Source organism: Vulpes lagopus, chromosome 1 (genome assembly GCF_018345385.1).
Source record: "Vulpes lagopus strain Blue_001 chromosome 1, ASM1834538v1, whole genome shotgun sequence".
Lineage (NCBI taxonomy): Eukaryota > Metazoa > Chordata > Mammalia > Carnivora > Canidae > Vulpes > Vulpes lagopus.
Window position 1 is genome coordinate 35,476,643 of NC_054824.1, and position 14,417 is coordinate 35,491,059.

Genomic DNA, 14,417 nt, shown 5'->3' on the forward strand with positions numbered 1-14,417 from the left:
CCCTCCCCACAACCACTTCAGAGAAAGCCCTTTGTCTCTAAGGTAAACCAAAGACCGTTTATCTAACAAATCAAGGTTTTGTTTGCAACTTCTTTTGTCTTTATAATTTTGTAGATTCTGATAGAAATTCTGTCTGTCTAATAATTATATACCTGAATACGTTTTTCGTCATCTTCCCTTTTCTTTCTCTCTTCTTCTTCTTGTTTTCTCTTTGCTTCCATCTCAAGTTTCCTATAACAAAAAAGAGGAAACTCCTCAAAAACTTAATAGAAAATAAGAAATCCATCGAAAACAATCGAACTATTAAAAAACAGAGGTTACAGAATGGGGACTGAAATTAACCTCCTGGCTATATGCATCATCAGCTTACCTTGAAAACAAAGTCTAACTCTACTGACAGTAATTCTTCTGAAATAAATAAAAACAAATACAATTATATTCTATAACCTTTAAATCTGTAGATTAACTTGGTTATAAAGCCTACCTGCAAGGTCTTGATCACATGTGCCTCACTCTCCTCCTTCTCCAATTAAACAACTCTTACACATTCCTTCTGTCTGCCCCATGGTGGCAACCTTGCAAAAAGCTGTCAGTTTTAAAACTGCAGAAAAGTAGAAGTGCCTTTTTTCTTGCTTATAAGTCAAAGCTTTAAAAATAAGTTAAGAAATCCTCAGATATAAAAGCCTTAAGAAAATTCAGATTATAGTTAAAATCACTGTTATTATAACATGAACTTTTCTCTATTTTTAAACTTATTCTAAAATTATTGTTATAAGGACTAGAACTTTTAAAAATAATATTCATTAATCAGCATCAACACCAAGAATTCACTATTCTGTTAGTTTCTAATTCAAAACAATATAAATTCCTTACATCCGCCTTTCCTCCTCTTCTTTTCTTCGACGTCGTTCATCTTCTTCACGTCTTTTTCTTTCTTTTTCCATTTCTTCTTGAATACGCTTCAGCCTTTCTGCTTCCTCTTCCTGCTGTTTTTTTTTCTGTAATGCACTGAGAAGTTCCTCTGAGCTTTTAACTAGTGCATCATACTCTCTCTGTATTTGTTCTCTCGTCATCATAGTAGACTTAAAAACAAAATAATAAACATGTACTTAAAAATTATCTCTTCTGTCTCACCAATGGAAATATACTGAACACTACTGAATTACATTTAAAAATGGTTAAGATGGTAAATTTAATGTCACAGGCTTTTACCACACAAAAAGACCTGCACACACACACACACACACACACACACACACACACACACAAAGACTGGAAAAGTCGGTAAGCAGTAAAGCCATTATCTTTGTTATACTTTTTGTACATTAAATAATGTTCTTAAAAATATTCATCTCTGCAAACAAATACGTGAATCTATTTCCTATTAATCAAGTAATCAAATATCTAAGGGTGTACTGTAGAGGAAGTAACATACTATAGTTGAAAATTGTTTTAAGGAATGATTTGTTAATTTTGCTTTTGTTTCCTCTTTTTTAATAATAATGTTCAAAATACTACTTAGGGAATATTTAAGAAATTACTAAATATACTAAAATTATTGGATGATTTTCCAAAGTAACCCTTCAAAAAATGTGGCTGGGGGGGCGCCCAGGTGGCTTAGTCAGTTAGTTAAGCAGCTGCCTTTGGCTCAGGTCATGATCCCAGGGTCCTGGGATTGAGCCCAGCATCAGGCTCCCTGCTCAGCAGAGGGTCTGTTTCTCCCTCTTCCTCTGGCCCTCCCCATGGCTGGTGTGTTCTCCCCCCTCCCCCCACCCCCGCCATGTGCTCTTTCTCAAATAAATGATCTTTAAAAAAAAAAAAAAAGTAGAGGCTCAAAATCAAATTGTGAGGAGGACCACACAAACATAAGCATCTTTAAAAAGATTGGAAGGTGACTGCACAGCATTCTAATAGCTAAATCTGTTATTGTCAGGGCTTATGGGGTTTTTCGTGGTCTCCAAATTTTCCATAATATTACTTACTTTTATAATTTGAAAATTAGTTTCTAAAGGTAAAAAAAGAAAAAGAAACAAAATAACTTGCATTACTCCTGCCTCAATAATGACTATATAAAAGCTTACTAGCAGACTTTTTAGTTACTATTTTGGGTAGGGAGGAAGGAGTTTCCTAACAACAGATGAAACTGCATAACAATTATCTTTTTAGTTTTTGGCTATAAAAATTTTCAAACACAGAGCTGAGAGAACAATATAATGTGCATCACTTGCTATCACTGAGACTCAACATTTGCAACATTTTGTATTTTTTTAAAAAGGAGTTTTTTCTATATAATTCAATACCAATAACATAGTATATTCAGTTATTTTAAAAAGTCAGTCATTTGGATTAAAATTACATACCTTAATTTTGGCCATCAAAGCATCAATAGAAATTTCAAGGTCCTTGACCTGTTTATTCATCTCTAGTTTTCCATCCTTCAATGCACTTACTACTTCATTAAATTTATCAAGTCGTTTTTTCAGTGTGCCCACCTTAACCAGGCCATCAATGCTGTAAGATAATACTTCATCAGAGTATAAATTCACCACTTAATGCTATGCACTGATTTTTCATCTTAATAAAATGCTAAACATATTGCTAATAGGATATTTCACTTCTGTTTTCAACTATCCAGGATTCTCTTTTTTAGAGCTCTTGTTGAAAAGAGGTAAAAAAAAAAAAAACTAATAATCAAATATGACTATGAATGATACTGATGCCTATCAGTAATATATTAGCCTTCCACATTTATATTGAAAATTTTGAGAATTCAAATTATAAAAGAACTTAAAAGAGTTATGTAATCCCTTTGAAAAGGTTTAAGGATTAACAGTTATTCAGGACTGAATAACTTTTTAGTTTAAAAAGTCTAAATTAATAAGACTCAAAAATAAAGATGAAATTTACAGTGGAACAATATAATTCTTATAGATAAACTTGAGAATTACAGTGAAAACATTAATGAGATGTTTTTAAAAACATGAATTTGACATTTACCAAGAAACTCAAATCACCAAAATAATTGGAATAAAAGAGCTTCTTTTAGCCATTTATTTCAACCTTTTTATAGTGTTTACATTTTCATAAGCTACTTCAAATCCTCTTGCAGCATGGAACAAGTAATAAAATAATGCAGTAATTAGTTAATTAATTTCAAGTACATAATATAAAATCACAGACTAGTATGTCTTTTCACAAAAAATATGAAAAAAGAGAAAACTCTGAGAGTATCCAAACTGCTCTTCATTATGACTTTCTAGCCATTTTACATTAGGGTGAATAAGTTTAGCAGGATTCTTTAGGCACTATTCGTCTTACCGAGGTTTGTGTCTCCTTTTGCAAAGCCACATTCGAATAGTTTTTTGCATTTTAATGCAGGCTTCAGCTCGATATTTTATTTTGTTTTTCACTAAGTGAAGGAGAAAAATAAAATGATTGAAAATTATTTGGTTTAAATCAGGCATATAATATTCTTAAAAAGCACTGATTTCCACAAAGCAATTTTCAAGAAACGTGAAATTGTGATGAACCTATTATACCAGATAACAAAATCAGGAAGTTTAACATTTTTTTTAATTCCTTATACTTCTTAAAAAATAAAAAGTACATCATGTGTGTGGCTAGATTTACATTTTAAAAGTGTTATTTCCTTATTATGTCTCACTATTGCTACCCAAACTGTAGTAGGAAATACTGATCTATTAGATGTGTTAAAAATCTGTCTGAAAAAAGGATTCACTTGTCAAATGGATTTAGGAAAAGCTAAATGCTATGGAGCTTCACAATGAACATACGGGGTGAAGCCTCTGAGAGCCCTGCAGTAAAGGATCTATTTAACTTCAGTTACCCAGAACATTCTACACTAATCTGACCTTGAAACACCTTTTTTCAGGGCTTCCCTATTAATATCCTGCAAAGATCCTGTCTGGTTACTGAGTTCACCACTGCACAACACAATCCGTAAACAAATGGTATAGCAGAGATAATTTAAATGTAATGTGTTTTCCATCATAATGCAATGTATAAAGCTGAAAGCACTAAACTATAGTGACAAATGTGTTTACATTTTACTTGTAAAATGATGGGAAAAAAGAGCTTTTGTTATCTTTTTTTCTTATAGTTTTCTTTTTATCTATATTCACAATTGTCTAACAAAAGACCTCAATAATAATCTTTGTCTGCATGGTTCCTTTTAGTTAAGTCAAAGGGATTTTATTTTTCTATCAATAAGGTACACCTTACTTAATCCTTTTTGTGGACCTAGCATTAGCAAGTGGGGAGGTGGGAGGGGCAACTACAAATTTAATCAAGTTACTGCCAATAATTCTTTTTTTTTTTAATTTTTTTTAATTTTTATTTATTTATGATAGTCATACAGAGAGAGAGAGAGGCAGAGACACAGGCAGAGGGAGAAGCAGGCTCCATGCACCAGGAGCCTGATGTGGGATTCGATCCCGGGTCTCCAGGATCGCGCCCTGGGCCAAAGGCAGGCGCCAAACCGCTGCGCCACCCAGGGATCCCATACTGCCAATAATTCTATACAATTAAATATTTGTCACAGACCCTCAGGTAACCCAGAAACATTCTGCTCCCAGTGCTTGTTTTCAGCAGAGATAAGCAGTTGCTATGATCTAGCAGAGACAAAGTAGTGGCTCGGGCCAGCGTGTCAGAGAGATGAGAGTCTAAAAGAGCAGTGGCAGAAGAGGCTAGAAAGGGAAGCTGAAACCCCATTTCACGGGGCCTTGAAAGACATTCTAAGACTCTGCCCTATTTTAAAGGAAAGCCTTAATAAAAGGCTTTTAGTTTAGAGAGAAACTCTGCAAAGTGAACTCTCAGGTAGCCAAGAAAACCCAGTTGGGGAGCTACTGAAGTTATTATGTGAGTAGGCAAGGGGGCTACAGTAAGACCCTGGCAATAAAAATAAAAAGGAAACAATCAACTGTATTTGGAGCAGGAATCAGGAGGATTTGTTCACCCACAAGACTTCAGGGACAAGAAAGCAGAGACAACTACAATCTTGAAATTTCTGGTGTGTGTACTGGTAATGCCAAGCAGACAGAAAAAGGAAAGTTCTGGCTTAAGTCTGAGAGATTGGGGGTTGATTCGGAGGGAGACGAATCAAGACCATGAGTTTTGTTTCTGCTGGTTCAGGACATGATGGAATTTATTCTCCTGTAATACATCTGAATAGGAAGGTAAGTAACATATACAAGAAATATTTTTAAAATATTTACCATGTACACTACTTGCAGGTTTTACATGGAGCCAGGGACACAGCTTGAATAAGCAAAGTGGTCCCTAGGGCCCAGCACTCACAACTTTATAACATTCCACAAACCAATTCGTTTTCAAAATAATTACACATTTTGATGTGAAAGAAAACACCTACATTTGATGACTGAGAGTGAGCACCACTGAACTTTCTTCCAGCGACTGCAGATAAGCCAGTGATTGACTCTTTTAACCAATTCTGCTAAATGATCAGGGTCAGACTTCATAATCTGATCAAATTCTGCAAACTAGGAAATGAAATAATTTAGTAACAGTGTCAAAAAATAAATGTGTTTAAACATAAAGTGAGATACAAAATAATTAGAAGTCCAAAACCTAACTTCCTAGAAATGATCACAAAACAATTATACACACAAGTCTCAGGAGGGTATACAGCAACTTTAAATGTATCTGGCTATATTTCGCTGCCTTTCTCTCCTTCAGCATTGTTTTTTTGGAAGGGTAAGAGGGGCTTACTCATTGCTAGTTAGCAGATTCAACAATAAGAGTAGAAAAAAATCTTAAATGACAATTACAGATGGTTGGCAAAAAGGTTTTACTGAGAAAGGAATGATAAAACAGCTTGTACTTTCAACATATTCTGATTAATTTTTCTTGGGGCAAGTAAGACCAAGTGCTTTCTCAAACTGTTAATTCTAAAATTCTTATTATAGCCCCTAAATAAGAGAAATGTTGAACTTATGATAAATATGTATGATTACAGCTAAGCTAACTATGAATATGTTTTTTTCTTTTATATAGGAAATGGCATGGGTGCAATAAAAATATTTATAGGGAAGTATTACATAGATCTTTATCTCATGGACAAAAATGTGAAATCAGATTTATTTATTATCATTAATCTAGCCTTCAAGGCACTAGAGATATTTATTAATAATATTACTAAGTCAAACAAGTATACTTGGCTATCATATAATAACAGCTGTGTTTAAAATTATGAGGATGCTATTATTCAATCAATATTAATAAAGTTAAGAATGGTGAAAAGATTACAGATTGTGAATAGCATTTAGTTGTTTGTTTCGTACCTATTTGTTATGAAATGCTCTATAAGTCAAGTCTTGTAATTTAGTACAAAAATCTATAGATACAAAAACTATGGATTAGCCTAAAATTATATTTATATATAAAAGTATAAAAAAAAAAAGCATACATTCATTCACTCTGATTCATTTATACTCTCATAATGTATTTATACATTTCATTCTTCTTGAAAGAAGTCAGTACAAACTTCAGTCCAATTTCCTATACTTTATACATCTATTGTAATCCAATAGAACTTGTTCTTGTTACAAAGACTCAAAAGTACTGTGGAATTTTGAATTACTGAAGACTAAATATGTTTTAGAAAATTCTTCAATTAAGTATTTTCTGGTAGGGGCACCTGGCTGTCTCAGTCAGTAGAGTATGTGACTCTTGATTTCAGGGCTTTAATTACAAGTCCCACATAGGGCATGGAGTCTACTTAAAAAAATAAATCAATTAAATAAAATAAATTTGAAAAAATAAGTATTTTCTGGTTAATCTTTATTTAAGCAAAAAAATCCAATTAAACAATGCTCTGATTCCAGTACTTCTGAATGTGAAATAAAAGCTGTAAAACTTATACAAAAATCTTACACACTGTAATCCTCTCACAAATAATATACACAGACGCACATACTACTAGTGATCATATAACTCACGAATAATACAAATCACTAAACACTTAAAAATATGCACTGACTCCAACTATCCATATCCATCATGTGAAAGTTTAAAATAAAAATGTATTTACCTTGCCAGGTCTAAAAAATACTTTTGTTAATCCAAACTTGTAGTCAATTTCGTTTAAGCCCAAAGCTTTAAAAAGAGCCTGAAAAATAAAAGTTCAAAAGTTAAATGCCAAATAGTAATTAGAAAGATAGTTCATAGCTAAGAAATTTCAATTTAGGTAGTATTTGTACCTTACAAAACAGTCTTGGATCTAATCTTGCAAGTTTATCTGGCATATACTTTTTATACATGTTGTAGAGTTCATGAAAGGAAGCTCGTGATGGGAAACCACCCTGCATTAAGTCCAAAACAGACACCATACCTAGATTCATAAACAAACACAAATTATTGCCAATCTCTGTAGAGAAGCCCAAAATTAACTTATGAATGATCAAACAATTTTACAAATTAATATTTAGAAAGGGGCAATTTATAGGAATCTTCAACAATGAAATATTACATAGGGAATATCATATTCATATTCAATATCTACCAATTTACCCCCCACGTAAAACTATCGCAGAAAATTTCATCAAAAAATCAGCTGGACTAACCATTTTCTAGAGATAAACTACTGGTCCCTAGAAAGCTCAAATTTAGTTTGTACCTTTTCCTGCTAGAAACCTCTGTCACAATCAATAGCATATGAGTATGAGATTAATGCCCTGCATTAAGCCACTTTCCAAGTCCTGAGGGTAATTTTAGAAAAAAATTCCTGATAGAGTCTCCAAAAAGTAGTTGAAAACATTCCCAAGTTCTCACCTGTGCTTCACAAAGCAAAAGAAAAAGAAAGAGTTCACTATTTTACTATAAAGATGCCCTTTCACTCACCTCTCAAATAAACTCGTCTATTGGGGTAAAGAGTCTATAGGATGAATATCTATTTTCAGTATAACTCTAGTAGCTGATAATCTGAACCTTGAGTCAATAGGAACCTTTCATGTCAGGAAAAGCGTAAAGTGGTCAGGGTAAGGTTCAACCACAGTAGATAATGCCAGGACTTTTATTTATAAAAGGACCTGGGGGCGGTGCCTGGGTGGTTCATCTGGTTAAGCATCTACCTTAGCTCAAGTCATGATCCCAGAGTCCCAGGATCCAGCCCCACAAGCCACGTGCGTTGAGCTCCCTGCTCAGTGGGGAGTCTCCTGCTCCCTCTCCCTCTGCTCCTCCCCTTGTTTCTTCTCTCACTCACTCTCTCTCAAACTTAAAAAAAAAAAAATCTAAAAAGACCTGGGTTTCACTTCCTGGGACTTTCAAATCAATGGAAATTGATTAAGATTGAGATTACGGAAATTAAGATTATTCAACAAAAAGTGTTAGGACAAACAGCCAGCCATTTAGAAAACAAACCTAACACTGGATTCCTACCTCACTCTGTATACCAAAATAAATTCCTAGCAGTCAAAATTTAAATTAGCAAAATGAAACTACAAAACATTTTTTAAGAAGTGGATTTTTATTTTAAAATTAATCTTATAGGAAAGATATCTTTTCTAGGTAGATTGAATTTTAACCTATGAGACTGACAAAGGTATCAAACATCAATAGTACTCAGAGTTGATGACAGTGTAAGAAAATATACACATACACCACTGATGGGGAAAGTAAACCAGTGCAAGAGCTTTGGATGGCAATTTGGAAACATTTATGCCCTTGACTCAGTACTTTCTACTTCTATGAATCTATCCTACAACTCATCACACATGTGGACAAAGATATGCATAGAGAATGCACACATGGCCACTGGGTTACTGTAATAGAAAAAAAAAGAGAAATAAATATCAATTAATTAAATTATGTTACAATCATATGGTAGTATATAATGTATTCATTAAAAATAGGGCAGAGCTTTATTTAATCAGTATAAAAAATATACCCAAAACAGAATTAAGTGGTTACCCCCTGAGAAATAAGACTCCTTTTTGCTTACATTATTCTCTACTATTTGATTTTTGGTAGAGTCAACTATATAACTATTGTAATTTGTAATACTAATTAATAAACCACATAAAGGCAATCACTCCTATGGAAAGGAAGATCTAAAACTAATTCTAATTAGTTCCTGGCTCTGCTTGGAGAAATAAAAATTTGTTTTGTACTGTAACAATTCTTGTCCATTTATATCGAATAAACAAGTATCGTTGGGAACGTACACATCTGCAATCTTTAAGTCTCTTGGCTTGCCATGTAGCTGAAGACAACATATGAACTGGCTCACAAAAGTTCATTAAGAATTTCATGAAACTTAACAAATTGCCAAGCCTGGAGCTGCATTTCTCAGGATTTGAAGCTAATTTACTCTACAGAGCTTTCAACACTTAAAAAAAATAAGTAAGGGGATCCCTGAGTGGCTCAGCAGTTTAGCACCTGCCTTTGGCCCAGGGCGTGGTCCTGGAGTCCCAGGGATGGAGTCCCACATCGGGCTCCTGGCATGGAGCCTGCTTCTCTCTCTGCCTCTCTCTATATATCTATGTCTATCATGAATAATAATATTAATAATAATAATAAATAAAAATCACCAAAAACAAGCACTCTTCTTCTAGAAATTTCCATAACCCGGTTCCTCCTCTGGGAGTCTAGATGGCAAGGGGTTTGTTGGTACAGTCCAGCTGGTTATACTCAGAACCCTTTTTGCTACCACAGACGGGTAGCACAACCCCAAGGTTACAGAGGAAGAACATCTGCCTGAACTCTTACCTTCCCCTACTTTGCCCTGGTATTGGCTGATCAGAAGATAGTAATTTTAGTAAAAGATGTCCTAGATGAATTAATTCTCCTTAGTTTGAAAAAAATAATGAAAATGGAAAGGCAATATAGAATTTAAATCTTAAATGCCTTTATTTTATAAAGCATCATAAATATTTGTATTCCTACCAGTTATTGGTATTTTTTTCTTTTTCTCATTACCTGGCCACACAACTAGAACCAATTCTATACCATTTTATTATTATTATCACTTTTAAAAAAATCAAACTACTACAAATTGGTGTCATCTATTAAATTGCCAATATAACTTAATGTATAGAAATATACTGCTTAACTGAAAGAGAAATCCTAGCTAAAGCATCTGTAACACCACACTCTACCAATTTAAGAGTATATATAGCTAAATTTAAACATGCTTGACTTGTCAGGATACTAGATGCTAATTTAGAAAATAAATGATTTATTATATCAGGCTAAACAAAGCCTATAGAGAAATTTAAATGAGAAAAAAAGTCATATTCAAATTAAAAACTATCTAAAGAAAATATTACAAAAATACATCCATACTGGGGTGTCTGGGTGGTGCAGTCCATTAACAATCTGACTCCTGGTTTTGGCTTAGGTTGTGATCTCAGAGTCCTGACATCCAGCCCCATGCTGGGCTCTGTGCTCAGTGAGAATCAGCAGCTTAAGATTCTTTTTCCCCCTCCCTCCACTCCTCACGCTCATATTCTCTCAAATAAATTAATTAGTTTAAAAAAAAATACACCCATACTATATGTATGAATACAGGAGACATGAAATAACTTTCCGGAATTTGTTAAAATTATTCACAAGTAAGTCTTCATATGTGCTAGACCAAGCATTTCACTTAACAAATATTTACTGAATCTAGTATAAGCTCTGCACTGCTAGGAAGCTGGGATAAATGTACAAGCCAAAATGAACACTGTTTCTACCCTCAAGGGATTTTCTAGATTACAGAAAAAATTAAATAATTATATATAAAATTTATGACTACAATAAAGGTGCTCAGCTCCTTTATTCAGACCCCCTTCCTGCTAGAGATATCAAGGAAGGCTTTCACAAAGAAAGGACAATCAAGTGTAGACACAACAGATGAAGACAAGGGAAAGGCAAGAGCTTCTCAATCAGAGGAAGCAGCATGTGCACAAGCCCTGTGACAGGAGGGAACATGGAACATTTAAGGGACCAAACAAACGCCAGCATGGCTGAAACGCAGAGAACAGAGAGAGTGGAAAGAGATGGAGCTAGAAACACATGGGCTAGACCTTATGGGACCTCATAAGCCAGGAGGATTTTGCTCTTTTCCCCTAATAATAATCAGAAGCCATTACAGTATGTTAAGCAGTCAAAAAGACATGATCAGACTTGAGTTATAAAGCAATAATTCCAGATGTATGTGAAGAACAGATGGAAGAGATGCCAGAAGAATACTTGGAAAGCTATAGCAAAAATCCAGGTGAAAGCTTAGATTAGGGAGTACTAGGACTTCACTGTATGCTAACAGAACAGATCTTAAATACTCTCATCACAAAAAAGAGTTAGTAACTATGTGATCTGATGAGACAGTTTAATGCTATGCTGATAATCATTTTACAATATATAATTGTATCAAGTCAACATTTTGTACACTCTTAACTTACATAATGTTATAGGTCAATTACATTTTGATAAATCTAGGGCAGAAAGAAGACTCACATCACATCAGAGGGACTTGGGGAGACTTAGAGAATATGAAACTATGTGTCCAATATGGCACCTACTACCAATCTGTAGTAGTTGCAATCTGTGATCTGTAGTTGCACTAACCACATGTGGGTAAGTTTTAAAAAATTAAAATTAAATAAAATTTAAAAATCAGTATCTAAGTTGTGCTAGCCACATTTCAAGTGCTCAACTGCCACAGTATCTACCATGTTGCATAACACAGATATAGAATATTTCCATCAACATGGGAAGCTATGTCAGATAGCACTGGTTAAGAGTGAGAAAGAAACTAGGCCTAACCCAAAGCCTGAAAAACTCTAACAAATAATACCCAGTAGTAGAAGAAGAGGACCTTGCAGAAGAGTCAGGAGTTACCAGAGAATTGAAAAGCAGGGACATGTGCTGATTTAGGAGCTAAGGAAAGGCTACATGAGGGGGACTGGTCAAGTCAAATGCTGCCGTGATATCCACTAAGAGAAGGGATACAAAATGAACATCGCATTTAGGATCAGGGAAATCACCAGTGACCCTATCAAGAATTATTTTGTTGGACTGATCAAGGTAGAAGCTGAATTCTCTTGGGTTAAAGAGTGAGCAGAGGGCAGGAAACAGAGAAAGCAAGAATAGACTATTCTTGGACAGAAAGGGAAAAACTACAGGACAAAACATGAGGTGTGATATAAGGAAGTAGCTAGAAGGGAATGTGGGTCAGAGGTTTGAATTAAGTTGAGGTCTCTGTACATTTAAATGGTAATAAGAGAGACAATCTCAAACAGAATGATTCAATATACATAATCAATGCTGAAGATTCATGAGAAGGTAGGAAGAGATGATTCCAAAGAACCATAGTGGCAACTAAGAAGAGAGGCCCGTCTGCTTTCTTAATAGAAGGGAAGGTTACATAGGTAGACAGAAGTGTCTGGTAGCAAATAGGTGAAGCTTTCCATCTTCTAGTAAAGAGGAGAGGCTGTCTGTTGGCAAAGACTCAGAGATTTGAGGAGAGCAGGGAGAGTATGCCCAAAGCTTATATAATTGTAATTTTTTTTTAAGTACAAAATTACAAATTACAAAAGAATACAAAAGTAGGTACATGGTTTTCAAAGGAGCCCACCTAAGTTAGGGACCCTGAAACTTAAGTGACCCTAGCTTTATAATAAATCTGACTTTGAGAGGAACAATATAAGGAATGAGAAAGACAAGAGAGTTTAAGGAAGCATCTCAAGACTGAGATGGCTCAAAGACAAGGAGAAGACTGATGCCTTGGGCATAAGTAGGGGTAGCATGGGTAGGGATGGCAGACGGACATGCAGTAGAGGAAAAACAGTGCCTGGTGCCTAAGACTTCTGTGACCAAGCAAAGTGAGAACAAGGCTGGTGAGAGGTGGAGAGCGGTAGTTTAACATCTGCACAGAAGTTCTGCAGCAGCCGAGGGCACTGTGTTTTCATTTTTTTATAAGTGGTGGAGTGAGAGCAAGGACACCAAAACCTACCTCTTGCCCCAGCTACGTGGGGCATGAGAAATGAACTGCTGTCAGACTGAGAAGGCCATCGGAAGGGAACCTACTTAAGGGAGATCTATATTTGCAGTTAAAGAGTTATTATAAATTTTACTTGCAATGCTGTAAAACTGTTTAATTTCACGATAAACTATACCCCAGTATAGCTCAAATAATTTGTTAGCCATGCTTTTCTTATAATTAAAAGAATTTGAAAGTAAAAATCTTATTGCACTTAAAAACAATCAAGGTAACTGTGATCGTTTGAAAACACTGTACATATTAAAGTGTATCAAGCTAAGACTCCTAACACACATGGATATAAATTGTAAAAACATGAAAATACCTGAACATTGAAGCTGAGACAGAATTTGGGCACCTTCAAAGTGGTGGCTTGTCATCTTTAAATTAGGTTTGATACAACGAATAAAGCTTGCACCCTAGGAGAATAAAGGCACTTTTTTAAAGACAATGCACATAGCATTCTTGCTTTTCTGTTTCTATGAATACCAATAACTTTCAAACATGTTACCATTAATATCTGAACCTCTTTTAAAATAATCATTAAAGAATTTAAAACTTAGAGACTTTTAAAATTTCAAGCTTGGAATGAATTTTTGCACTATATACTATTAGAAAAATACTGGGGTGCCTCAGTTACAAGTCAGCTGGACATCCGACTCTTAGTTTTGGCTCAGTTTGTGGTCTTAGGGGTCATGGGAGTGAGCCCCACAACAGGCTAAAATGAAAGGAAGGAAAGAAGGAAGAGAGGAATGGAAGGGAGGGAGGGAGGGGAAGGAAAGAAAGAATGAAGGAAGTAAAAGAAGGAAAAGAAAGATACATTTTAGATTTGAGTGCCAAAAATTGTTACTGTAAAAAGAAATGTCTTTCATCGTAAAATATTTTAACATTTGAATACATTTTGGAGACTTATATATGAGTTTATTCTACACTTGTGTATTTATATGTCATATTTCTGTGATAAGAAAATTGTCCTGTAACAAGAGATAAAAATAAAATTATGCCTCTTCAAATTTAGCTCAAAGTGGGGGGAAAAAATTCAACCTTTTTCATTATTCTACTTCAAAAATATATAGTAGATCCTGAAGCTGTACCACTGCACATTCTAAAATTCTGTTTATTAAATGGTATTTTTAGAAGCTTTTAAAGGCAACATAACCTGATAACTGGAATCAGTTATCAGGTTATGTTGAATGAGGCAGAAAGAATATGGATATGTACACAATGAGACTGTTGAGTATTAAAGCAAATAGACCAGACATCCAAATTACTGTTTCTTTACAAAGTAGTTCCCTTAGAAAACTGAATAGTTATTTCAATAACAATCCTCACTGCAAACACCTTCAGAACACTTTTTAGAAATACCTTCTTATAAATCACAGAAGTACTCTCATCATCTTACAGTAGCACTATATTT

General features: G+C 34.5%; 1 protein-coding gene across 1 annotated transcript in view; it reads right to left on the minus strand.

The window, feature by feature from the left end:
* The window catches only part of MYO6 (myosin VI), a 146,095-nt gene that overhangs the window by 19,844 nt on the left and 111,834 nt on the right, over positions 1–14,417 (minus strand). Inside the window, exons 20-27 of the mRNA XM_041742613.1 lie at positions 13,326–13,419; positions 7,239–7,369; positions 7,070–7,147; positions 5,390–5,519; positions 3,319–3,409; positions 2,361–2,511; positions 874–1,082; positions 153–231 (exon numbers count right to left, since the gene is read on the minus strand). Of these exons, the coding sequence (XP_041598547.1) occupies positions 153–231; positions 874–1,082; positions 2,361–2,511; positions 3,319–3,409; positions 5,390–5,519; positions 7,070–7,147; positions 7,239–7,369; positions 13,326–13,419 (963 nt within the window). The remainder of the gene's footprint in view (positions 1–152; positions 232–873; positions 1,083–2,360; positions 2,512–3,318; positions 3,410–5,389; positions 5,520–7,069; positions 7,148–7,238; positions 7,370–13,325; positions 13,420–14,417) is intronic.